Source organism: Lotus japonicus, chromosome 1 (genome assembly GCF_012489685.1).
Source record: "Lotus japonicus ecotype B-129 chromosome 1, LjGifu_v1.2".
Lineage (NCBI taxonomy): Eukaryota > Viridiplantae > Streptophyta > Magnoliopsida > Fabales > Fabaceae > Lotus > Lotus japonicus.
In genome coordinates, this window is record NC_080041.1 from 133427348 (window position 1) to 133453997 (window position 26650).

The 26650-nt window shown below is 34.1% G+C and overlaps 5 protein-coding genes and 1 long non-coding RNA gene across 6 annotated transcripts; 5 read left to right on the top strand and 1 right to left on the bottom strand.

The window, feature by feature from the left end:
* The first annotated feature begins 6166 nt into the window (after positions 1 to 6166).
* Positions 6167 to 9588, top strand: LOC130731064 (MYB-like transcription factor 4). Its single transcript, XM_057583251.1, has 3 exons — positions 6167 to 6408; positions 6526 to 6655; positions 8710 to 9588. Exons 1-3 carry the CDS (start codon positions 6276 to 6278, stop codon positions 9425 to 9427), a joined length of 981 nt encoding a protein of 326 aa, XP_057439234.1. The 5' UTR covers positions 6167 to 6275; the 3' UTR covers positions 9428 to 9588.
* Positions 9589 to 11531: 1943 nt separating this feature from the next.
* On the top strand, positions 11532 to 12630 carry LOC130731067 (uncharacterized). Its single transcript, XM_057583253.1, has one exon. It carries the CDS (start codon positions 11647 to 11649, stop codon positions 12283 to 12285), a length of 639 nt encoding a protein of 212 aa, XP_057439236.1. The 5' UTR covers positions 11532 to 11646; the 3' UTR covers positions 12286 to 12630.
* Positions 12631 to 12776: 146 nt separating this feature from the next.
* On the top strand, positions 12777 to 14950 carry LOC130731066 (uncharacterized). Its single transcript, XM_057583252.1, has 2 exons — positions 12777 to 14110; positions 14219 to 14950. Exons 1-2 carry the CDS (start codon positions 13931 to 13933, stop codon positions 14747 to 14749), a joined length of 711 nt encoding a protein of 236 aa, XP_057439235.1. The 5' UTR covers positions 12777 to 13930; the 3' UTR covers positions 14750 to 14950.
* A 4872-nt stretch (positions 14951 to 19822) lies between these two features.
* Positions 19823 to 20853, top strand: LOC130732725 (uncharacterized). The gene has a single exon (XM_057584717.1). The coding sequence runs from the start codon at positions 19850 to 19852 to the stop codon at positions 20342 to 20344; it is 495 nt and encodes a 164-aa protein (XP_057440700.1). The 5' UTR covers positions 19823 to 19849; the 3' UTR covers positions 20345 to 20853.
* Positions 20854 to 21216: 363 nt separating this feature from the next.
* Positions 21217 to 21947, bottom strand: LOC130732726 (uncharacterized). The gene is made up of 2 exons (XR_009017114.1): positions 21667 to 21947; positions 21217 to 21476 (listed from the first exon to the last, which is right to left on the bottom strand). It is a non-coding gene; the product is annotated as an uncharacterized LOC130732726 (long non-coding RNA).
* A 3660-nt stretch (positions 21948 to 25607) lies between these two features.
* On the top strand, positions 25608 to 26347 carry LOC130731069 (uncharacterized). Its single transcript, XM_057583256.1, has one exon. It carries the CDS (start codon positions 25750 to 25752, stop codon positions 26164 to 26166), a length of 417 nt encoding a protein of 138 aa, XP_057439239.1. The 5' UTR covers positions 25608 to 25749; the 3' UTR covers positions 26167 to 26347.
* The last annotated feature ends 303 nt before the right edge of the window (positions 26348 to 26650 follow it).

The following is a 26650-nucleotide window of genomic DNA, read 5'->3' on the forward strand; positions in this document are numbered from 1 at the left end:
ACTTAACTATTAATTTTCCGCGGCATGAATATGATAGTTAAAATGAATAATTGAGATTATGTGATTTCTCCAATCTAGAAATATTGATGTTCATGTTTGAATGTGTTTGATTTTCATTCTTTATACATGAATGAATGATGTTTGAAATTATTATCAAATGTTTGTATCATTAGAATGTGTTACTACTTATAATTTAATTTCCGTTGCATGATTAGTGTTGATTATAGTTTACATTTGGAAGTTACTAAATGTGAAATGCGTTAGACATTCTTATGAGTTTTAACAATGGGGAAATGCCTGCAATTGAATTTTTTGCATATATTTTGGCTTTAAGTATTTATAATGCCAACAAAAACAACACAAGTGGTTTTCTTTTGATTGGTGGTAACACTTGCGTGATGCTCTGCAATCGTATTGAAAGAAAACTACCAGGCCAGGCATTGAATTGAGTTGATAATATTCCTTGCAATGAATTAATCACATTAGTTTCACCGGAAATGGAAGTCATGTGTAAAACATTATTTTATAATTTCCATTGTCTCTCATACAACATGAGTGTATGGCAGTTAAGTGGCAACCCTTCTATTCACTGAACCAGAGGGTGCGTGTTCGAATATGTTCAAGGCACATTTTTTGTTTTGTTTTTGAATTTGAAAGTTAAAATTTTTAAATTAATTAAAACAGTGTGTCATGGGGTTCGAACCCAGGACGAGTTTGTTAGGAGAGGATTAAGAGACCACTTGAACGGATGCCTGGTTATGCAATGCTTGATAATGAAAGTATATATTATTTATATATTCTGAAACATATCTCCAAATTTTCTGATATATTATATTATGGTGAAAGGAAAATAAATATTTTACACATTGTAGTATGTGAAATTATTTGGAAACTATTAGATCTTCCACCAGGATCCAAACCAATATGTTGTAAATGGATCTTTAAAAGGAAAATGAAAAATTGATGGTACCATTGATAAATTTAAGGTTAGACTTGTTGCTAAGTGATTTACACAAAAGGAAGATATTGATTATTTAGATACCTATGCACCTGTTGCAAGAATTGCAACAATTAGAGAGTTGTTGGCACTAACTTCTATTTATAAGTCTGTAATCCAACAAATGGATGTTAAGACAATTTTCCTAAATGGAGAGTTGGATGAAGAAGTGTATATGAAACAACCTGAAGGGTTTGTTGTCAAAGGCCAAGAACATAAAGTGTGTAAATTGACTAAGTCATTATATGGGTTAAAACAAGCACCCAAAAAATGGCACGAAAAGTTTGATCAAGTTGTGCTTGCTAATGGATATAAAATAAATGAATCTGACAAATGTGTTTATAGTAAATTCCAGAATGGATATGTGTTATGATTTGTTTATATGTGAATGATATGTTAATCTTTGGCACTGATTTAAATGAGGTTGAAAAGACTAAATCTTTCCTGTCCAATAATTTTGATATGAAAGATCTAGATAAAGCAGATGTGATTTTAGGAATTAAAATCATAAGAAATGGTGAGAGTATTGGTTTATCCCAATCTCACTATATTGAAAAAGTGCTTAAGGAATTTGATTATTTTGATTGCAAATAAGTTTCTACCCCACCTTTTGATCAAAATACTAATTTATAACCACATAAGGGATGTCCTATAGCACAACTTGAATATTCAAAGACAATCAGATGTTTAATATATGTCATGACCTGTACTAGACCTGATATATCATATGTTGTCGGTAGGTTAAGTCGGTATACATGTAATCCAAGTAAAGACCATTGACATGTTGTTAATAGAGTATTCAAATACTTGAAAGAGACAATTAATTATAGTTTGACCTATAATGGTTATCATTCAGTTTTGGAAGGATATATAGATGTCCGTTGGGTAACTTATGTAGAAGATCATGCTTCCACTAGTGGATGGATCTTCAACTTTGGTGGAGGTGCTGATTCTTGGGGTTAAAAGAAACAAACTTGGATTGCCGACTCCACCATGGCTGCAGGGTTTATTCCTCTTGCTGCATGTAGTAAAGAGACTGTATGACTAAGAAATTTATTGTATGAGATACTTATTTGGTCAAAACTAATGAGAAAAATATCCATACATTGTGATAGTCAGTGCACACTATCAAAAGCATACAGCCAAGTATATAATGGAAAATCCAGACATATTGGTTTAAGACATAGTCATGTGAAGGATTTAATTACAAATGGAGTAATCTCCATAGTGTTCGTAAGAACTGTGAAAGAATCTTGCAGATCCTTTGACGAAAGGTCTGACAAAGGAAATGGTGTTGAAGACATCATTGGGGATGAGTCTCAAGCCCATATCGAATTGATCACCAATAGTGGAAACTCAACTCACACTTAAGTAAAATTAAGTCTTGAGTTCAATGGTGAAAGTACACTATAAGAGTGATTGCAAGTACTTAATTATCGATACATCCCAAAGAGTAGAAGTACTTGGACCATAAGAATAAAGTGGTAGGATGAAGGTTTCTTCTTAATGGACATATAACATATATTTGTTGGAATGCATAATTATGGGTGCATTTCTGATATAGTCTACCTATATGAGAATGAAGTGGAGCCGCTTCATAGAGTTAAAGGGCTTGACTCTTAAATTCTCATGAAAAGGATATGTGACACAAGGCCTTATTGAAAGTGTCAAATTTAAATTCTTTTGATAATTCCGAGATTTCATGTGTAAGTTATGCACACTTGTTCCATTGAATAGTTGGTTCAAAGCTTGTCTACCAATTTCTATTCGGGATAAGTTGAACCCATTTCTTACTAAGTAATGGTTCAAATCGTGAGATACCATTATCTGAAACCATGATATTTCCAGAAATATGGATTTAGATATATTTTGTAAATGGTGGGGGATTGTGAGACATATTTCCAAAATATATAAACTTGGAAATATATATTGCTATATATAAATTAATGTTCGCAGATATAATAATACAATGAGCTAGTCTAGTGGAAATCTATCATCTTCTGAAACCTGTGTTGTTTGGGTTCGAACCCTAGCAGTTTCGTTTTGTTCATTAATTTGAATTTTGAATTCAAAATTTATGCAAAAAGTCACGTACCTGGGATTTGAACACAGGAGGCGCGACTGACATGGCCATGAGACGCATTGCCAGATGAACCAATGTATTGGTTGTGAACATATCTGAACATTAATTGTATATGTGGTTTTTTCGAGAAACCTTTTACCAAGAAGTATTTCTCTTCACCAAGGGATGTTAATATCTCTATATAAAGAGATACTTGGGCAGAAAAACCAGAAGATTCACATATGCGAAATTGACATCTTCCTTACCAATTTCTCTTCCATTTACTATATTTTAAATCATCCTTCACTTCACTAATGCATGAGTGAAGTGTGGGAATCATACTTCTGTAAACTATTATCAAAGATACGCTTGGTGTGTTAGTGCAAACCACATCAAGGAATTCAAAGTATCCTGAAGGGAATTCGCCGGTTTTCTCACTTGCATCTAATACACAGTAATTGGTGGGGGCGAATTGAACCTAAAGGTTAGTGCTTATGCACGCTTTGAATCTTCATGTGCTTCCGTCATCAACATCTTCATCAATCCAAGTGTTGCAGCATCTTCCCCAACAGATTATTTCCCAACAGAGGTATGTCGTAAGATGATGTTACGTGAAGAAGAGTTTATCATGTTGTGATTGATGGTTTGTGTCATTTCAGTTTATCCTTTGTTCGTAATTCAATCCTGGAATCTTAAATTTCACATATTTTGTGTGTTTTGATCCAAAAGTTTACAACTTTTTGCATAGACCCTTTAACGAATCATTGTTGAAGACGTAATGTTTTGATTCTGATGTAATGTTTTTTCTATTGTTCTTCTTCCGCTTCTGTATTTTTTAAAACCAGATTTTAGTATAGTTTGTAGAAATTCATGCGTGTGAAGCCATTCTAAACCAGATTTTGGTATAATTTATAGAAATTTACGAAATTTAGGATAGCCTGAATTTATATTCATTTCTCAAATTTTGCACGTTTTTATTCATGATGTTTGAGCTGTGTGTATAAGCATACTATTTGCTCTGTATATGAATGATGCACAACTTACTAATTTTTTTTTTTAATGATGCACAGGTCTGTCAAATTGATGAAAGCATATGAAGAGCTCACATTTAATCTTCATGAGTATGTTTAGCCCATTCTTAAGGTTGGTTCATGTTTTCCTCAAACTCATTAGTTTTGCATATACTCATGTTGTTTTAGTATGTCAATTGAGTGACTTATCTTACTTTGCTCTATATATTTCCTTAAGTTCAATTTAAATTGATTGTTAGTATAAGTTTATTGGTAAAGTAACCACAATTATTTTGGGTGGGAGAATTATTTTGTTTTTTTCTCACATATATAGATAATTTGCTGGGGTGCGCACATATGGGGCAATACACCATTTTTTGTTTCTCTTGACTGAAATGTTCATTTGGTTTTTTGTTTCACAAGGGTTCCACCCCAAGATTCACAAATACACTAAATACAATTCTTTCACCACAGTCCTTTCAAATTGGTGAAGGAGGGTATTTTGTTCTTCAAGACTTCATTTTGGGTTTCTGTTTCAATCTTCTTCATTAATTGATTTTGTTCTTCAACTAATTGTAAGATGTCATATGCTTCAAGGATTCCTGCTTTTCTCTTCTTAATCAAAAGCAAAAGGATTGAGGAAAAGAAAATCTTCTAAGGTGCAGAATATTCACTAATTGGAAAGAAAAAAATAACACGTGTCATTCTCAGATTAATTCTCATAAAAAAATACATTTTAAAAGTTTAGATTTGATTAGGATCTATGTTGTTTATTTCTTGATTTTATCTTAATTTATTTTTGATTTATTTTTAGAGTAAAAAAATACATTTTTAAATTTTAGATTTGATTAGGATTTAGGTGGTTTATTTCTTGATTTTATCTTAATTTATTTATTATTTATTTTTAGAGTATTAATTAATATATCCCAAACTTTTTTTTAAAAAGAGTGAGTTTGAAAGCTATAGCTTAAGTTAATTTGTTAATATATTCCCAAATAATAATAATAATAATAATAATAATAATAATAATAATAATAATAATAATAATAATGATAACATATGTGTGCGGATATGGACCGGTTGGGTTCTATAGTGCCCATACCCGCACCCATACCCTTTATTTTTTGCGGGTAATTATCTTTACTCAACCTCATACCTATTTAGCGGTTTTTTACCCTACCCATAGTGAGTATTTTTTGCGGGTACCCTATGATTTTGAGACCCATTGTCATCCATAGATTTAGATTTTGGCAAAAATGGATAGTTTCATGTAATGACATTGAATTGTCTAAAGGTAGAGAGCTTCGAGTTGCTACCCACGTGAGTATGGAGACGGGTACATGTAATTTTTAAAAACGCGGGTATGGAGATGGTACTATAGTACCTACCCATTGTCATCCCTACTTAGTTGGAATAAACACAATAATGTTATACTTTATGATATATCTTACACAATCCTGATTTGTGCTACTATCACATTAATTTTTTTTAAGATTAATATGTTGATAATTCCTTATATCTATGATTTGTGTTATCGTCTTCATATTTACGAAGAATGTGAAACGAGTTCCTCTTGGTCTCAATCGGGCTTAGAAGAGAAGTCTTTATGTCCACTTTACTTATCAATTCTGACTTTTCTATTTCATTCGTTGTTTAATATATTTTTAATAATCAAAGTATTAATTAATGTATCAAAAACAATAGACATATTTCCCGTGCAACGCGCGGATAAAAAACACTAGTAAAATAAAATGTAAATACACTAAACAAATAGAAGTAAATTTGAATTAAAAACGAAACGGACAAAATTTAATGTAAAAATTTATTAATTAGGAGAATAAATGTGTAAGAGTACTATTAATAAATTAGAGGGTCACGAGTCCCTCGCCTGCGGGAGAGCCACGACAGTATCACAGAGAAACAGCGAACGTGGCTCGTTTTACCACCACTGTTACATCTCCGTCACCGGCCCCACTTCTCTCTTTTGCCTCCCGATATAAATTACCTTTATTGATTGCAACCCCTCTTCCATTTTTGCCACCGTCACTACAAGCTGTTCACTGTCCAACGTTATACAGAGACAACTTAAACATGCACACACCCTTTGCCACCTCAAAATTCACACATTGTAACTGAGACACCCCTTACTTCAGCTTTCAACTTGTTGCCTGCATTACTAGTAGAGGACAAATTAGACACCTTAGATATGGGAAGAGCTCCTTGTTGTGAGAAAGTGGGACTCAAGAGGGGGAGGTGGACTGCTGAGGAGGATGAACTCTTGACCAAGTACATTCAAGCCAGTGGTGAAGGTTCTTGGAGGTCATTGCCTAAAAATGCAGGTACCAAGTTTAATTTCTCCCTGTTGAATGAGTTCATTCTTTTATTACTACATTTTTGTTTTGTGTGTTTAATTTCTTTGAATGACATTTCAAATTTGGGGGTTTTGACTTTTGAAGGATTGCTAAGATGTGGGAAGAGTTGCAGATTGAGATGGATTAACTATTTGAGAGGTGATCTTAAAAGAGGGAACATTTCTGATGAAGAGGAGAGTCTCATTGTGAAGTTGCATGCTTCTTTTGGCAACAGGTTCGTTACAGAATATATTTCATATGCTTATGTGAGTTATTTCCATTTTTGAACAAGAACAGCTCTGTTTTTAGATTTCCGTGGTAAATTTTTACTTATTTTAGATAATTTAAGACACTAAAATAATTTATTTTTTTAATTTAGGTTTACCTGAATCCTAAAATAAACTTATATAATCATGTTCACATCAATAATAATATAATAAGAAATCGCAGAAACCACGAGGTCCCTCATGTTTTGGAAATATGAAAAGATCGAAAAAGACCATTAAGAATTCACATCACTTGTAAAAGTACGGTGGTGGAGGATATTTTGTCTATATATGTTTATTAGTTAGTATAATATGTCAAAGCTATAGATGGAAATAGGATTTTACTCTATATTTTTTTTTTAAAAAAAAAACTCTTTGTTTTTTCAACTTTTGCTCCTCAATGTTCCATGAAAATTGCTATCAATACACTATGTTAAACATTTTTTCCATTTTCCAATACAATTTAAGTTATTGATTTATTTTAAAAAAAATTAACACATTTTTACATTTATTAAAAGATTATTGAATTTCAAAACAATAAACAAGTCGCCTGAAGTGCGCGATGAAAGAAGTGTTAAAAAAGATTTCTAGTATCATGAATAATGTTCCATTCACACTTCTTTTAAAGGTGAAATGAAGAGAGAGATAGAAAGAAAATGAAAAGTAAGAGATAGAAAGTATGATATGTGATAGATGATAAGAAAATAGAGATAGAAATAAAAATGTGTGAAAATGAAGTGTTTTAAAAATGAGGTGTGTTTATATCATTATTACTAGTAGTATCGTTTCTCATGTTCTTTTTGAACAAAAGGGGAGGACAAGTCAATGCATGAATCTCGTGTACTCAGATGTAATATTTTTTTATATATCAGAAAAATAAATAAATTACACTAAAGATTGATCTGATCTTTTTTTTTCTAACTCAAATATGTAATTCAATTCTTATCATTTGAGCTATGATTCAGGGATACCCAGATGCAATATAAAATTGTTAACTATTTTCGTTTGTAAATGAATAAACACTTTCGGTTAGTTTATTTGTAAAAACAAAACATTTTTAGTGTTTTTTAAATCTTAAAGAATCAATTTCTAAATCAATTATGATAGCTTCTTTTATAATCAAAGAACATTTGCTAACAATTAAAACTATTAAATAATTTATTTTCTTTAGCTATTTTAAAAAAAAATGGGTACATCGGAAAGACAAATTGTACCCGCCACGAATCGATTCCTAGACTTTCTCATACCCAACTCATATGTCCCACAACTCTTACCACTTGAAATATCCTACGAAACTAGCTATTTTAATTAATATACATAAGCTCTTTAGGACAATTAACAAATATTTTTTTATAATATTAAAATTTGGGTTTCAGCAAGATGAGATCCGTTTGGTCAATTATATCTTTTGTCGAAATGAGATTTCTCAACATACTTCTTTCGCACTCAAAACTGGACGTAGCATGAGACCTACAAGAATGGACAGTTGCTGTACCTTTTATAAAAAAAAATATTTTAATCAAATTTCTAACCATGAGACTAATTCCATTACTGACTGAAAAAAGTCTTGGAAAAAAGTCGGCAATAAATTCCGGATGAAAAATAGTTGTTGGTAATTACAAATGGTTTTAAAGTTGTCGAAAAGAAAATGACCGAGTGATCGACAAGCCTAATGCTGTAATACCCATTGTTTTTAGGCCGTTGGCTTATATGATCAAGCAATTTATTTTGAAAATTTTAAATTTTTTCTTTTTGAAAGTTGAATAATTTAAAATTGATCAGTTAAAAATGTATTCCTAAAAACAATAAAAAAAATATTAAAATGCAATTTACCCGATGTAATTAAAAAATTCAATAGCATTTGGTAATATTTGGTAATATGATTGTTCCAAGTTTCTTTTTTTTTTTGGTTTACATGAAAAGTTCACAAAATATTATGCAATACTCCATAAATTATTGAAAGAAAAGGACAGGACAATAAAGTGTATGGGTTTATGAGTGGGTTTCAACTTTCAACTTTCAGGTGGTCACTGATTGCAAGCCACATGCCAGGCAGAACGGACAACGAGATAAAGAACTACTGGAACTCTCACTTGAGCAGGAAATTAGTTTACACCTTCCGAGGAAGCACCACTAAATCCATCGTCGACACACCTCCCAAACGGAGGAGATGTGGCAGAACCAGCCGCTGGGCCATGAAGAAGAACAAGACCTATTCCCTCATCAATAATGATCTCCAAAACCAAAACAATGAACTAGAGAAAGAAGACCCTGTAGCACGGTGTGATGTGAAAGGAAGTGACGACATTTTGTGTCAGGAGGCTATTAATGTTGACGATGATGTGTTGAGTTTTCATGAGTTCATGGACACGTGCTTGATGGAACCAAGTGGGGATCATGATGTTGATGAAGAGAGAGAAAGCGCAGTGATGAATGATGGCGGAAGTGAAGGAGTGCGTGACACGTGCAGTACTGTCGACACCGTGGTAACCAGTAGGGACTCACAGTCAAAGAGTGAAAATCATAAGTTACATAATTCTTGTTCTTCTAATTCCTTAGGCTATTCATCGGGCTTGGATTCTGTCATGGAAATGAATCGTGAAGACGAGTCATCAGTGCTGTCCAGGGAGCAGAATGAAAACCTGCTGACTTGGTTGTGGGAAGATGAAGACTGGGAAAAGGATTTTCAGATTGTTGATCCTGAGAAACATAATGACATGCTTTATTGGTTTCTCTCTTGAACCAAATCTATGTGTTCCTTCATGACATGTATATATAGTACTAGTGTGCTCAATTAATTGGTTTTAGACCATGAAGTGTGTTAATTTGTTAATCGAAAAGGTTGGGTACGTAAACACAATATTCACTGAGTCAAAAATAATAAACGAAAGAAAAGTAATTTGATAAGATTTATTTCTGGACGAATTCAAGTCACCTAACTTTATGACATTGAACTTAAACACTATTACCCTTAAATTCATAATTCATGTGGATGAGAGCAAGGAACTACTGTTTTGAGAGACGTTCCAGCCGATCACTCCCAGATCGATTGTATTGTTTCCTCACCTGATTAAACATAACTTCCGACTTATAACTCAAACTTCACAATTCAATTAATGTGAATCAAAGCTTGGAGACTACGATTCCGGGAGACGCTCTAGCCGATCACCCCTCATATTGATTATGTTGTCTCCTCACCCGATCAATTACAAGGACGTACGATCAATCTCGATCAGTCAACCCATGTAATATGGACCAGCAACAAAGACAAATTAAGATACGAAACTCGAGAATTTACTAAGCACTCATGACCGCATGTAAACCGCGAAATCTCAAACTCTATAAAGTTAAGAGCATCTTCAATGCTAGTTCTTAGAGGTGAGTTCTTAAGTTAAGAACTAAGAACCAGGTTCTTAAGCATTAAAGATGATTGACGTGGAGTTCTTATTTCTTAAAAATAAGAACTAGCTAGTTCTTATATAAGCAACTTTACTTTATGAGTTCTTAGCATTAATTTTTTTTTTCTCTCATCCAAATTGTTTTAATACTTTATCAGTTTTGTTTTATTGCTTTATGAAAATAAAAAAGTATAAATAATGCTGTGTGTTTGGACTAGATGAATAGTGCTAAGAACTAAGAACTCATGGTTGGAGCAAAATCTGCAAAAAATGTTTAAGAGTTGCTTAAGCACATGTAGCAGTACGAGCCCACATGAATAGTACTAAGAATTAAGAAATATATAGGAATCTAGCATTGGAGATGCTCTAACGCTTGGAGAACATATGATACTCATTATCTATCACATATCTCAAGTTCCTTAAACTCACATTCAAACTTGAGCATCAGAGTGTCATCGTAAGGACCCCTCCCAGACACGACAAACAACAAAGCACTGCGAAGATCATCATCTTGCCGCCCTTCCTCATCGGAGTTTCGTCTTCCCTCATTAATCAACATCCTTCAAGTAATTTGGTGAGATTCGTTCGACCAATTGTAATTTGCTCAGATTCGTCCGATCAAGAAAATGGAATATATATGTGGAGGAGACGTAACTATACTGTTCAATTTGTTAATACGTACATTTCATAATACATAGTATCAGTTGTCTTTAAAGTTTTTATGAATGATTTGGGTTTACTTTATAAGTTAATTTCTTAAAATAGTTTCGTAGATGAATTCCTCTTTCTAGCTTAAAAATGTAGCAACTAGCAACGCATAATAATAATTCTTAAAAATGTAATAAAATAACATGGATGCATATTTTTCCATTGTAACCAAAAGGAATACATGCACGCATGGCTTAATTAAGAATCACAAATGCCACACATAAAATTAGGTAACCTTCTAACATTTTGATTTATCAACTGACTAATTTATGATGAATTCAAAGGAACTAGTAATAAATAGAAGAGAAGACCAGTTCAAAATAGAGCAACGACATACAATTGAAATGAACTGCAGCCATCAGATGTCATGAAAAAAGCATATTCTTTTACTTTTCATAGTTCAACCCAGATTCCTCGCCTTCAATATCGCCCCGCACATTCCATTACTCCCTTTTCACCCTCTCCAAACACAATTTACAGTTCTACCCCTATGTCTGCACTAAGTTAGTAAGTTATAAGTTTTGGGATTATCATTGAAATGGACCCTTTTGGTCATTCAAACATGTCTTGTGGCATGAAACATGAAACTGGCAAAACAGTTGAAAAATAACCAACCATTTTTTTTCTTTCTAAATATAACATCATCAACCTCACACCAATGGAGTGATGAGCTGGATCTCTCTACGTTTAACTATAATCATGTAAAGTGTAACAATTTTTTTTCTCATTATATAAACTTGCTTCCTTCCAACATTTTCCCCTCATTATCAATCCCATTTCTCCCCTGCTTGTTGCAGGGGGCGACAAGGATATAATCACCTTCAACAATTCCTCTGTCCCCCTCACAGCCATTAATGGAAAAAAACGCTGCCATCACCCTCACGAATAACCAACTTCAACATGATCATGTTGAGTTACCAAGACACCCTCGAAGGAAGAAGAACCGTGCCATGCACGTTATTCGCGTGGCGCTCTTCATGATGCGAGGAGGACGTTCTAGAAAACAAAGCGTGCTTCCGGTAGACGATGGATCCAAGGGCATTTGGAGGAAACTTGTGGGGTCCATGAGACCCTTGCACATCCATAGAAGCCCATCGCAAGAATCAATTTCTCATTCTTCTCCACCCAACACCACCACCACTCTTCCGCCAGCTTCTCTATCGCTGTTGAAAGGTAAGTCCAAGAGCTGCATGAATTCCCCAACGGAAGAGGAGCCTTATTCACCGTCTCCGCCGAGCACACGTTATGCCTCAGCAGTTGGTCTCAATGAACTCGTGCAGAGTAGTGATGATGACTGCGAGAAACAGGAGGTGAAGGTGATTGTGGAGGATGAGGACGACGATGATGATGAGGAATATTTTGATGGGGATGAACAGATTGATGACAAGGCTGAGGAATTTATTGCTCAATTCTACCAGCAAATGAAGTTGCAGCGCTTGGATTCTACGGATCGTCGTTACAACGAGCGAAGTGAGAGATCATTAGGGGTATGATCATCATGGATATTAATTAATTCAAGTCCTCTTGTGGGAGAATTTTAATGCTTTTGTTATTTATAAAGCCTTATGTGTAAGTTTAAGGTCTTTCTTTTTATTCGTTAATGTTGGTTGACTGGGAAGGTTGAAAGGAAGAAATGCAATAGCAAAGAACATCATATATAGATTGAAGTGGGGATGGCAAAGGAAGATAGATGAAGAAAAAAGTATTAAATTCATCTAGATTAATTGCTTGAAATTATTGTAATGTTAGGGAAATGGAATGTAGTGTGATAACTATTTGTTTCTTTTAGGGGATTTTTATTTGAAATAAAACTATTGTGGGGGCAAGGAATTGTTTCATGTGTTTCTGCAATACTTCACCTTTTACTTCTTCATTTTTCTTAATTAATTCTATCTTTACTTTGGGATGATCTTATCTGCGTTAATCATTAAATTATTTTGTTGTTCATACTTCAGAGCAACATGTCATCACAAAATATCTCAAAAAAAAATTCCAACCAAAACATCTTTTAGATGTAGTTTCAATATGTTCTGATATGGAATAGGAGTTCTAAACTTTTCAGCTCAAACATAAGAATGGTGAGTAGTATTTGAGTGAAGTTAATTTTTCCCAACTCCATCGTGCCTTTTATAGGCCCTTGGCTTGCCCTTTAAGATATCGGGTCAGGATCTGTGGAAGATCTTTTTTATCCGTCGTCAAGGTCTGTGATCATGTAATATGATGTAACGGTAATTGTTATCATTGGTTGCTCAATAGTGATGATCGGTTACATGAAGTTTAAAGGTCTTCATTAATGTACCATCAAGCTTTACCATTAATTAAACCCCCAACTGATGGGGTTGAAGAGGTCTAAGATCATCTCAAATGCTAGTTCTTAAGCATCGGAGATGGTTGGTGTGAAGTTCTTAGTTCTTAAAAATAAGAACTAATTCTTATATAAACAACTTTGCTTAATGAATTATTAGCATAAACAAATATTTTTTCTCTCTCATTCTTCTTCTTTTGGTACATATAGAAATCAGTTCTCATTCTTTTTCTCTCTTAATAACTACCATGATGGGCCATCATGGGGCTTAAAAAAGGGTTATGCGTACTTATGTCAGGTTTGGGGAGATCATAAGCCTTTTTTTATCATAAGCCTGTTTTTAGATGCTGTTAGATCATAAGCCTTTAAAACCATAAGCATTTGCTGAGCTTAAATTACATTCAGGAGGAATCACATCTCTCCAAACCCAAAAGTATGAGCGTCATTCGGCTTGAGTTAAAGGGAATCACAATATTTTCTAGATTCTACTCTCAATTTATTTTCTAGATTCAATTAGTCTTTGTTAGTACCATTTTTCTTATCACTTTTCTTAGCCTAGTGAATTCGAGAAAAGTCTCCTTTGTTATAGAGGACCTTTCCCAAGTAGAACACCATAATCCTCTTCATACCACGCAATTCCACGTGGCACAGTTAGGTACAGCCACATCAAAATATCATACACGTGTCCAGCGTATTCCAGATAGTCCCTCATTTCCATTTTCCTCTCCCACTCCTTGGTCATCAAAACCCCTTCAATCTTAGCAGTGATCACAATCCAATTTCAAATAATCAAAATCATAAACCCAGAAAGAAACAAGGTTCAGAAGAAGAAGATGCAGTCAAGAGTACTAACAAACACAGCAACAACATGGTGCAGAGCCTTATCTTCAACCACCAATCGCTTCACTCTCAGCAGAGGATTTTCCGCCGCCAATCGCAGCCGAACCGCTGACCCTGCAATCCATTCCGGTGAACTAGAATCTGGCCCAGATGTTAACAAAGAAACTGCCAGAGTAAGTAGCACTGTAGCAGTCATAACTCATAACACTGACATCAAATCATAGCTTTTGAATTGTAGTTGAAACGGAAAAACAGGGTACGTAATGCTATGAGAATTGCAGGGTACAACAAGTACGAATGATGATGGCACGAATGTTAAATTCGTCGAAACAGAGCACATGCCCAGTAAAGAAGACACTCTAAAATCTCCACTTGATGCATCCCAGAAACTGAAGAGCGAAGGGGTGAACCAGAGATTGGACCCGAGCATGCAACAGAAGAGGAAGAATGGATCCAAAGTTCTGGAAGAGGTGAGCTGTGCTGGTTTGGATGGAAGTCCGTGGCCGGAGGGTGAAGAGAATATCAGAGAGGAACAGAACAAGGACGCCAAGGAATACTTTCGGCATCACAAAGCGTCGCCGTTGTCGGAGCTGGAGTTTGTGGATTCACGAAAGCCTGTTTCTCGTGTCAAGGATGGGACGGTGGATTCTGGAAGAGGTGTGGAGGTGATTGGGTGGCTGCCGGAGCAGCAGGACACGGCGGAGGATTCGCTGATGAGGGCTGCTGAGATATGGCGGCGAAATGCTATGCGTGGTGACCCTGACGCGCCTCATTCCAGGGTTCTTAGAGCTCTTCGTGGCGAGGAATTTTGAGAATCATCAATCTCTCTTCTAATTACTCTCTCTTATGTATAGTGGCGGACCTTAAGGTAGCGTTTGGTGACGGAGCGGAACGAGACATAACAGAACGGAACGGGACAGAACATGATGGAACAGAACAATAATGTTATGTGTGTTGTGTTTGGTAACTCTGAATCAATAGAACATAACCATGATTTTAATTACATATATAACCCTGCATGTTTAATATTTGATTGATGAAAATAAATTGAACTTAATTGAACATTTTGCATAGAAACCGTTTGTTATTGCTTACTTCATGAAATAATTATTTATTTCTTTAAAATAATCACTCATATATTGTTTAAGTTGTTTCAGTATGCTACTGAAAAAAGCAGAAACCTAATTATTTATCTAAGCTATTTTAATTGTGTTTGTTTAGATTAAAAAATATTTATTTTTACTATAATTTTTTTATAGAGATTTTGAGAAAAGCATAAGTTGATTCGTGTTTGACTACTAATTAAAATCATTTTTTTTCATCTCCTCTCATCTATCATCATAGATTTTCATTATAAGTTAAAGTAACTGTTTCAAATAATCAGTTTTTAGCTTCAGCTGAAACGAACACAAAAAGTTTTTTTTTAAAGTGATTTTTTGATTAAAAATTGATTTCTCCAAAATAAGTTGAATCAAACTCACTCTAATTAAATCATTTATCATTGCTTACAAAAAATGATTTTGCTTTTGAAAAAATAATTGATTTTATTTTTAATTAAGTTGATTCGTGTTTGACTACTCTAATTAAAATCACTTTTTTTATCTCCTCTCATCTATCATCATAGATTTTCATGATAAGCTAAAGTAACTGTTTCAAATAATTTGTTTTCAACTTCAGCTGAAACAAACACAAAAAGTGATATTGTGATTTAAAAAGTAATTTTTTAATTTTAAAAGTGATTTTTTTATTAAAAAGTGATTTTATTTTTCAAAATAAGTTGAATCAAACGCACTCTAATTGGCTCGTTTATCATTGCTTACAAAAAGTGATTTCACTTTTGAAAAAATAATTGATTTTATTTTAAGTGATTTTTTGAAAAAGTAGATTTTCATTTAACTTTGTTTACAAATATAATAAGTGCTTTCAATTTTAGAAGTGATTTCAAACTGTTTAGATGCATAAAATTTCAAATATAAATTAGGGGTATTTTTGAACTTGCAAAAGTTTTAGGAGGTGTTCCCTTCCGTTCCCTTCCGTTCCACCCTTTTCCAGGGAACCAAAGTGTCCCGTTCCTGGAACCTTTTGTCCCGTTCCGTTCCATCTTAAAAACATGACAAACACAGAACGGAACTCATGTGTCCCGTTCTGTTCCCTTCCCACCTGTCTACCAAACGCTACCTAAGGTTGACACAGGGGAGCTGTAGCTCCCTTAGAGATTTGGCAAAAAGTATTTTAGTATATAGGATATATATTATACTATGTAAAATCACATATATAATACCTAACAAGTGTCAGTTGCAGTGGTAAAAAGTTATTGTTTAAATTATATGTTGAGTGTTTGATTCTTAGGAGCCCCACTTTTGAAAATATATTTAACCTTCACCACACACGGGTTTTGTGAGAGCAATTTAATACACAAGAAAAAAATATAAAACTTATGTCAAACAGTACCAATTTTTTTAACTTGGGCTTTGATTATGCTACTTTATGTAAGAAAATTTAGTTATTTCATTATGCTTAGCAACATTTTATGTGATTTTGATTTTAGTAGATAATATCATATATCAATATATAAATTAAAACACTTTATATGATTCTCTATGAAATATTTTTTTCATTGTTAACAAAATATTTCAAAATTTATATATTTAAATTTATTTGAGCTCCCCCATAAATCTTGTTGAAGTTCTGCCACTGCTTATGAAGTAATCTTTCTTTGTACATATATAAACTAAGATCATGTGTATGATTTACTCTATAGTGTCTGAATCTGAAGGTGTACGTCCTAACTCTGAATATATAATACTATCTCAATGTATTAATTTTATATTTTGTTTATGCGATTCTAAGATCTAAATATCATACTTGTATAATCACAAGGGGTGACATAAGTGGTGAATGCGCATTTTCTTAAGGAATTTCGGCTAAATTTCTCGCCCGAGTTCGATCCCTCTGAGGTTAAAAATAATACGTTTATGGTCAAAGACATCACTATCATATCCTGAGTCAGATTATTCACATGAGTCTCGTGGATACCGGTGGCAAAAAAAATAAAAATTAAAGTGTAATAATAGTATTGCCATTTCTCATACACATTTCAATTGTTTTTCTCATACACATTTCAATTGTTTAATCTATTTCTTCATTATACATATGATCATTTCTTCATGTTAAATAGGATCATCATCTTTTCCGTCCTTTATTCCTTTGTTACTTTTTAAATGATTCTCTACATAGAGAATTAATGCGGGCTTAAGGGTAAAGCTACCCAAACAAGGGTTTTAAGCCTTAAAAAAATTACTAAGGAAAAAAACCCTAAAAAATAATTTTTTATTAAGTAAAAAAGGCAAAAAAAAAACCAAAATATTAATATTAAGTCAAAAAAACCCAAAAAATTGTCTTATTTTAAAGTTGGTTTTAGATCTCATTTAGTGTTGGACCGACTCTGATATGTCTACAACTTAATTGGGTGGGGGGTGGGAGGGGAGACCTAAGGGTGGTTTTCTTTCAAAACCTAATCTTAAATGGTCTTTAATCTCTTGTGATGGTATGATGTGCAGAATCTTCCGACATGTATATTTTTTTATAAGCAAATGAATCATATTGGAGGTCAATTAAGGGTGACATTTTACATTCAATTAAGGGTGCGTTCACATCTTCTTGATCGAGTTGCCACACTGATTTTCAAGAATGTTTTATGGGTATAAATTCATTTATTTATTTAATGAATAATTATATTTTCACACCTCATTTTTTATGTGTGGAGAGGTGGAGTAAAAGAAAGATACGAAGAAAGGAGAGAAAAAGTAAATATGTGATATGCGATTTATTTGATAGAGAAAAAATAAATAATAAAAAATGAAGGTGGAAAATAAGTGGAGAAGTGTGTATATATATCATAACCCTTTATTTAATTTTCTGATGTAAAAAAAAATTATAATTAAGGTAATCCATCCGCATGGCTTCTGGTATTGACACTGGGCCACCCTCTATTATATTGGTTAGGAATAGGCCCAAGAGGGCAACCTTCGGGCCTAAATGGATGAAGAATATTCTAAAATATTAAAATAATCAATTGAAAACAAAAGTTCTTTTTTGTGAAATAAGTTTAAAATGCTTTCTATATTGATTGGGCCATCCAATAATGAATGGAAGGGTGCATCAAAATAGTGTTTTTTTTTAAACAAACAAATTAGTTGCTATCGCATTATTTACAATAAGTACGATTGTAATTTAAGTGTCAATATTATTTACACTCAAATACACTAGCTTTTAGTGCCTTGTGTGGTCCTTTTATGTTCATAAATTTCTGAGAATTTGTTGGGGTAAATGTAGGTCTAGTCAACGACAAAACAGAAATTGAAAGGAGAATAATTAAGAAAATAGAGGGTATAGAATAGGTTGTGTCTGTGTACACTTTGCTTAAATAAGCATGACACAATTTGAGACCTAAACTTGGCCTATTGCATGTCATAGGTTTCTTTTTTTTTGGCTTCACCTGACTTGCTTAAAAGTCTGACATGCCCTAATATAATGTTTCATTATAGAACTTCTACATTTGCAAATAAACTTATATGTGAATTTAATATCAAATTTATAGCCTATCAGTTAAATTATCCTAAAATATTTTTTTTTATAAAAAGACTAATAATATTACTCCTACCTTGTGAGATTGAAAACAAGTTAGACTGTGTTAGGATTTTTAAGATTTATTATACATTTAAAAGTCACGTTTCATATTAAAATATTAAAATATGTTTAAATCCATTTATAAACTTATTATTTTTTTACATTATTATATTTTTGATTGTGATATTATTATATAAGTCAACTAGCTTAAATATAAAAAGTTGTAAATAAGTATATAATATAAAGATATTGTAATATATTTATAAACTAAAAACAACAACAATGATATAATATATATATTTATATTAGGCGGTACATTTTTTAGACAAAATAACTTGTCAGAGTGGCTTATAGAACGACCAGAGCCTAGTATTTTTATAAATATGTTTTTTTTTGTAAAGTACAAATCCAGCTTGTTTACAAATTTAATCATCTGAAGTAAACTTATGCAATTAGTCTGATCCATTTCCACAATACATATGTACACCCCCTGTCACTATTATAATAAAAAAATAAGTTTTTAAATTCATTCAATTAATGATTTATCTAATCGATCTATAATATATAATGACTAAATATCTTATTTATTTAATAAATCTAAAATGTTGTTTTGTTGCTTATAAGTTATAATAGTGATCGGAGGGGGTATCAATCAGATCCTATACATGGGTTAAAAAGTTGTTTGCACTCTAAGCAATGTATTTAATTAATTTTCTCGGATCCACCCAAAAGTAAAATGTATACAATCAAGGACATTTATGATCAGTTTCGAACACCTAGCAAGAAACGTTGCTGAATTGGTATGTCATTATAATTTGGATTGTCCACCTATTCCTCTGACTCTGAAAGCGATGTATGAAATGAATGAATGCAGCAGTGCAATGGCATTATATATCGTTTTATTCCGACGAGTTCGATAGAACCCGCCGCTTCAGTCGTGGATCTCATCTCGCGCTGCTGCCACACGTTACCGACAGACAGTCAAATTAAATTCACGAATTAATACTACATTTTGTTAAGCACTTTGATTGCTATAAAACAATAATCACCAGAAATTGAACATTTTAAAATTGAAGACTGTAGTTTAAGCACTTTGATTGCTAGATTTGATGGTGAGATATATGATGGCGTAGAAGATGAAACACCGACAATTGGTGCGTTACACAATGTATAATATATTATCAAATTAAACCGCACTATTAGTATTTATCTTGCTTCAGCTCCATGCACCTCATTCTTTCACTCTGTATTCTGAGCTGAACAAACAGTTCCCAACTTAAATCATGGCTCATTCATCGTCTTGGCTACTTTTCTTGTTCATTCTTTTGCTTGTATCATCAATACTCACTACTAATGCTCTTTCAACAGTAGCCAAAGACGAACAAGTTCCATGCACAATGTGCGCTGAGTGCGAGAATCCATGCCAACCCCTGCCACCTCCACCTCCGCCTGTGGTAGAGTGCCCGCCGCCACCATCACCACCTCCACCATTGCCACCACCACCGTCACCGCCACCACCACCTGCTATAGTTGAATGTCCGCCTCCACCACCAAAATCATTGTGTCCGGATAATTGTGAAACGCCGCCTATTATGCCGTGGACGCCGCCCCAAGGACCACCGCGGTCTCCATACCACTATGACCCGTACCATGTTCCACCAGGTTATGGCGACAATAGCGGTGGAAAGATGGTGCCCCTTCCGGTCTACTTCACAATGATGCAGTCCTTCATTTTTGTAGCCTTTATTTGCTTGCCGTATTATTACTTGTTTATTTAGGTGAATTGTTTCAATAATTCTTTGTCCTTTTGTTTTTACTGGAGTTACTTTACCGGACAACGTACAACAACAAATGTTGTAAGGTGTTCTCTCTAAATTTCAGGAGTTCTAAGCTCAAAGGTAAACCATTAATCTCAAGCTCGTGATTAGCGTTAGATGAAAATATGTTTTTCTTATAGTTGTGTCTTCTCATAGATTTTCTCTTTTCTCTATGGTTGTTACGAGTTTTGATATCTTTCCGATATAAAAAAAAAAACATGAATTATGATGGATTTTTGAATCTCTGGCTCTCATTGATTACAAATGACATTTAATGTCCTGAAATAATGATCTTTGAGAACTAGAGATAACCCCCCTTTTTTTAGTGGGTTAAGCGTGATAACTCTTGGCCCTAAGCTTGTGCATTTGGTGGGCTTGAAAATATGCTCTTGTCATTGACCAAAAAAATAAAATGCTCTTGTGATTGACCTTGTCCGATGACTAAGAGAGACACAGTCCTCTTAAATGTACATGTGTGCTTATTGAGCTTAAAGATGTGATCTTATGATTGACCCAATTACCTCTTGCGAGATACTCTCTCCGTTCCTGATCTTTTGTTATTTAAGGTTATGCACATTGTTTAAGAGTGTAATCATTTAAATATTTATTGACATAAACACCATTATTAAATGTTGAGTTAGAGTGAAGAGAGAGAATGATAGTTATTGGTTAAGAAACTTGATATGATCAGTGGCGGATCCATGACCCGGGGTCAGGGGGTTCAAAATTTTCAAATGAGCACAAGGGGTGCCACACTGCCACAAGAAACTCCTTAATTCCCCAGTATAGCAAATAGCAATGCAACATCTCATGCACACAAAATGCATTCAATCTTAAAGAAAGAAGAAAGAGGCACCTATTACTTTTAGCATTTACTTGTAAAATATGGAAAGTTGCGTGCCAACACCTCTGCTCTCTGCCTACTTCTTCAAATAAGAAAACAAAAATAGGTACAAAGAGTGCAAGACCCTTCAAAAGCCACCCACATGAAAACTGTCATAGCATAGGCACTGCAATAATGGCCCAAAAAAAACGCACCCTTCCTCTGCAGACTGCAATCCTCAATCTTTCTCCAGCCAGAATAACAACAAGGCTACAAATACAAATATACAATTCAAGAGCATAGTACCCACACAAGCTTATGCTAACTTTCAGATTGCTTCAACAACAGCACAATGATTTGATAAAAAGTGTTGGGGTTTTTCAATTTGGGGTTTTCAATTTGGGGGTTTAGGTTTTTAATTTGGGGTTTTTCAATTTGGGGTTTTCAATTTCTTACTAACCTTCAAGCTTCAAGTCTTCAACAGCAGCACAGAGAGAGAGTGGTGGTGCGTTGGGCGGCCGCAGGTGGGCGGTGGTGGTGGACTGGTGGCGTTGGTGGGCGTGGGCTGTGGCTGCCGTGATTCGTGAGTGAAGGAGAGTTGAGACCGTGAGATGAGAGAGTGAGTGCGTGAGGAAGAGAGAGAGAGAGGAGTGAGGAATGAGTGACTGAGTGTTGACTCCTTGACTGGGACCTGGGTGCAATTTTCAAATTTCAGGGGGTTCAAAAAAAAAATCACTCTAGGGGGGTAAGTAGGATTTTTTTTTTCAGGGGGTTCAGTTGAACCCCCTCATGTCAACGTGGGTCCGCCCCTGGATATGATTTTGATTGGTGAAAATAAAAGATGATAGGTGAGAGATATAATATTAAATGAGGGTATACATGGAATAAATTGAGAAAAAATGCATTGGGTTTGTAAAACAACAAAAGTTTTGAAATTTAGACCAAAACTTAAAACAACAAAAGATCAGAAACGGAGGGAGTAGCTCGAAAGCGGCACAACCCTCCTAGCCCTTAGGCACGCTTGTTTGATGGGTATGATCGATGTAATCATCATGAAAACCCTCTTATCTTTTATCATGTTAAATTTTTTGTTTATAACATGTGAGACCTTTTTAATATTTATGAAGAGAGTGAAAGACAAAAATGTCGCATGAGATGATCATAATCATAAATCTTTCAGCTAGTTATAATTGAACATTTAATTTAATCAGGTCGTTTTTCATCTTTTAGCTAAGGAAACTTATAAGCTTTCAGCTACCTTATAAGATTTTAGCTAATTTGCCAGTTAAGCGTGTCAACGTAGGCTAAAAGTGAGGTGACCGAGGAGAAGGGAGGGGGGCAAAACAGGTAGTTTAATCGAAGGGAGTATGAGGGTCGTCGAACTAAGGCGAGGGTGGAGGAGAATGACGAGGGTCGAGGGGGGGGGTGTGGAGCTGACAATGGCAAATGAGGGAGGGGGGGGGGAGGTGGCTCATATCATTGGAGGAGGGTGAGAGGGAGTGGCAGCGGAGGAAGGTGGAGGAGAGATGACGACGACGGGTGATGGGTGAAGGGCAGCTGAGGAAAGTGAGTGGGGGCGTGGAGGAGGGTGAGAGGCGACAAAGCGGGGAGAGGGGTAGAGTAAGGTGAATTGGTGAAAAGGACGTTTGAGGAGAATGTGGAAGAGATAGGCTTTGCAATGAAGTTGGGGTAGAGAAATCAATTGTCATTCTTTAATTTCTCCATCGCCATTTAGAATTATGTTAAGTTAAAGATATAATCAATAATCTCTTCAAATATTTTTGTTGCTTTGGAAAGCTAACAAATTAAACAAATAACAAACAAACTAAGGGATATAGCAAAAGAATCCTTCAAAAGGATTAACTCCAATTCAAGATTTCGCCTATCCACAACCGTAATACCAGACAAAAGAGAGAGAACACCCTTTTTCGCTAATTAATCCATCGCCCCATTACTATCACGATAAATAAGAGTTAGACGGATCATCCAATCCTTCCTAAGAAGTTGTTTTACATTCATAAGCACCAGGTACGCTATATGAAAGCTTATATATAATACTTTTATTCTCCAATGTAGTAATTATAAGATCCGCACAATCCAGTATCTCACAAACAACCTTCTTAAACTCGTTGTTCCAAGCAATGACCAGCCCATCACGAGCATATAGGGTTCAACAAGAAAATGATCCTTTCAGCTACTGTGAAGCTAATTAAAGATGTCAACGTCCCACTTACCATGGCTATCATGAATAAGGCCCCCACCACCCATAGCAGTGGCCTCTTGCCAGAAAACTACCATCCAAATTGAGCTTCTGAAAATCCGCCGGTGAATGAAACAAATATTACTTAGAAAACTATCATCCAAGACCTGTTTCTACGGCATCATGTAGCGAGCAAAATCATCCCAATCACGGTAGATGTCAGTCTTAAATATGATGTTGCAAAAAGCAATGAAATAGTTTGTCTTTTTTCTTACCAAAAATTATACATTGCAACTGGGCTGATCCGAAAATGCATAGAAACCCGTAGCACACCCACACGTGAGACCGTAAAAAAGAAAGTACACTTGATGTTAGCTGTTACGTACCCATTTGAAACGCAACTTCGCACATTGATTGATCTCTCAATGTTCACGCCGGCCTCATTAACACCGTATATATACCTGCATGGTGGGCTGACATTAATTGATTTATGATACTATGATTTTTGGTGTTTTCTCTTTAATGAGAATTGTTCATTCAAGTTAATTAACCATCTTGTCACTTTCAGGGGAGGTAGTGTGATTAATTTTGTTGATTTTTAGAAAAAATGAGAATTATTTTTCTATTTTACTTTTTAAAGTATGTGTTATTTCTCCTCATTTATTGTACGAATAATGACATTTGTTGTAAAAACATTATTTAACGCTTTCTTGAAATGTTAAGTGGACAGTTAAATAGGAACAATTTTTTTTTTCAAAGTGAACAATTAAATAAGAACAGAGGGAGTACTTACTAATAGAAAGCTCTATTAGTATTTTCTACTGTAATTTTGATTGTTTTCCATTTTTTTTCTATCTCTCATTGTATTGGATTGAAGTGTACCTCTTATACTTCTTTTCAATATATTCTTTTGCTTATAAAAAAAACTTCCTTAATCCTACTTAATTATGAGGTTTAAGTTTAATTATCATCTATGAAAATAAAACACAGTTTGTCACTAGAGAATTAACCGTTGTATGTGGTTCATGGGTACCTCGAGACTAAAAAAACATCATGTCAATTACATAATATTTTAATTTCTTTAATTTTCTTTTTTACATATGTTTCGGTTTGGTTTGTGCTGACTTTTTTTTAATGTGTAGCTATGAAATATATTCACTCATATAATATTGAATCTAAATTTATATAGTCAAATATAAACACTCTTTTTTCTCTTTCTGTTATTGTTCTTTACTTTCTTAAGTGCATTTTTTTATGCATATTAATCAAGTTGGCTTAATGAACTTAATCAAACATTTATTTAAATTAAGACTCTAGTAAAATAGTCTTATTTACATTCATTTATTTAAATCATTTTTTATTTAATATTTTATTTATATAGTAAGAAGATATATTATTGCTTTATAAATCATCACTAATATATTTGCAATTATATTATATATTGCATATATTTTATATATTTTTCCAGTACTGATATATTTTCATCTAATTAACTAATTTACATAATTTTAATTTAATGATCTATTTATTTATATGCGTACATTTCACGAGACATTTATTAATTTACTGTATCTATACTATAAGTCAAAGAAATAATAATTAGTCCAACAGCATACAATGCCCAACCTTCGTTCACAAAAATAAAACAAAGTTCACCAATAAAATATAAGTCTACCGTCGTTCGTTATGGAAAGCGACGTGCGTAGATAAATTAAAAAAACATATAGACACCGTCCGAATTAAATAAAAGTTAACACACTATTTCTTTGTCTACTTTTAAAATAAATTGCTTTTCTTAATTTTAAAGTTATATAAGTTATTTCAAGTATACACCCAATGATACTTTCAAAAAAAAAAGTATAGACCCAATGATATGTCCTTGTTATATTTTTATTTAATTATATATGGGAAAATTAGAAACTCTATCCTAATTTAGAGTTATAGACTATAATTATTAAATTCTTCAATTTAAACCGGAAAACATACTTAAAATAATAAATCTTCCTTAACTTCTATGCTTTGCCCTAAATTTGTGATTCTCTATCTCAAGGTAGTGTCTAAGGTGAACTATCAATTAAGTTTTGCACTAAAATCTTATCAGCATTTAATAAAAAAAAAATCGGTGAATATTTTAAAAATAGGATATTGTATTTAATATTATAGATATACTATAAAAGAGCATGGACAATAGATATATGCAATGTACCAAATATATTGCCTGCCTCCCTCATTACTTTCTTACCCACTCTACTCTACCTCCCCCTCGTGCTTAGTTCCCTTTTATTATCATTTCCTCTGTTTCAGCGTGCAGAACAGAGGAGAAGGGTAGAGGGCACCATCACCATGGAAGGTGTCTCTGCCAGCATGCGTCAGGCTCTGAAGAAGTATTGGCGGAGAAGGGGATACAAAAGACTAATAAACGGGTTCGATTCTCGGCGGAGGAACGAGGCGGAGCTGGGAGCTGGTGGAGGGAGAAGGAGGAGGAGGTGGCGGTTCAAGGTGGTCCCTAAGATTAGGATCCCAAGAATTTCATCGCCGAAGAAGATGGCGCTGTGGGTGAGGGACGCATACGTGAGGATGATGGTGGGTTTGGCCAGCTCCAAGGTGGTGAGCATGGGTGTCTCCGTCACCGGAGACTCCTTCGGGAGGGCTCCACCACCCAAGGAGTACGATGATAAGATTATGGTTCGCATGTACAACTCCTTGATCATGGCGCAGGAGAAGAAGTTGCATCATGGCTCCTCAATCATCACTGTCTAGCTAAAGCCAACCACTGATTAATGGTGACCAAGTTTTGAAGGCTAATATCGATCTTTGGGTACTTTGTTTCTAATTTTTAATTAAGTGCATCAATTAGTTATAAGATTCACCAACGAACCCAGATATACTGTATCACTGTATGCTATGCACTTAATTAATTACTACTTGGTTACTATGGTTATTGCTGGGATTTTATTACACATGGGACTAGATTGCAATTCACAATCGATCATATGGATTGCATATTCGTTTTCTTGTTCTTTCCTCCTTTTTTGTACGTTTACCTTTTTTTTATTAAGCGGGAATTAATTTTAGGTGAATTATGTGGTACCTAGAGTATTTTTTGGGTGTGGTACCCCATGTGAAATTTTAAATTATAATTTTATTGATAAAATGCGAAAAGATCTATTATTGCAATTTTAAAAAGTTCAATGATCGACTTAATAACATATAGTTTTAAGTTTGTTTATGTTATGTAATGCAC

Excerpts from the sequence above, each read along its gene's own strand:
- LOC130731064 (XM_057583251.1), top strand. The coding sequence starts at position 6,276 with ATGGGAAGAGCTCCTTGTTGTGAGAAAGTGGGACTCAAGAGGGGGAGG. Across the intron at positions 6,409-6,525 it reads GTCATTGCCTAAAAATGCAG|GATTGCTAAGATGTGGGAAG; the intron begins GTACCAAGTTTA and ends TGACTTTTGAAG. Across the intron at positions 6,656-8,709 it reads CATGCTTCTTTTGGCAACAG|GTGGTCACTGATTGCAAGCC; the intron begins GTTCGTTACAGA and ends TTCAACTTTCAG.
- LOC130731067 (XM_057583253.1), top strand. The coding sequence starts at position 11,647 with ATGGAAAAAAACGCTGCCATCACCCTCACGAATAACCAACTTCAACAT.
- LOC130731066 (XM_057583252.1), top strand. The coding sequence starts at position 13,931 with ATGCAGTCAAGAGTACTAACAAACACAGCAACAACATGGTGCAGAGCC. Across the intron at positions 14,111-14,218 it reads TTAACAAAGAAACTGCCAGA|GGTACAACAAGTACGAATGA; the intron begins GTAAGTAGCACT and ends TGAGAATTGCAG.
- LOC130732725 (XM_057584717.1), top strand. The coding sequence starts at position 19,850 with ATGGCTCATTCATCGTCTTGGCTACTTTTCTTGTTCATTCTTTTGCTT.
- LOC130731069 (XM_057583256.1), top strand. The coding sequence starts at position 25,750 with ATGGAAGGTGTCTCTGCCAGCATGCGTCAGGCTCTGAAGAAGTATTGG.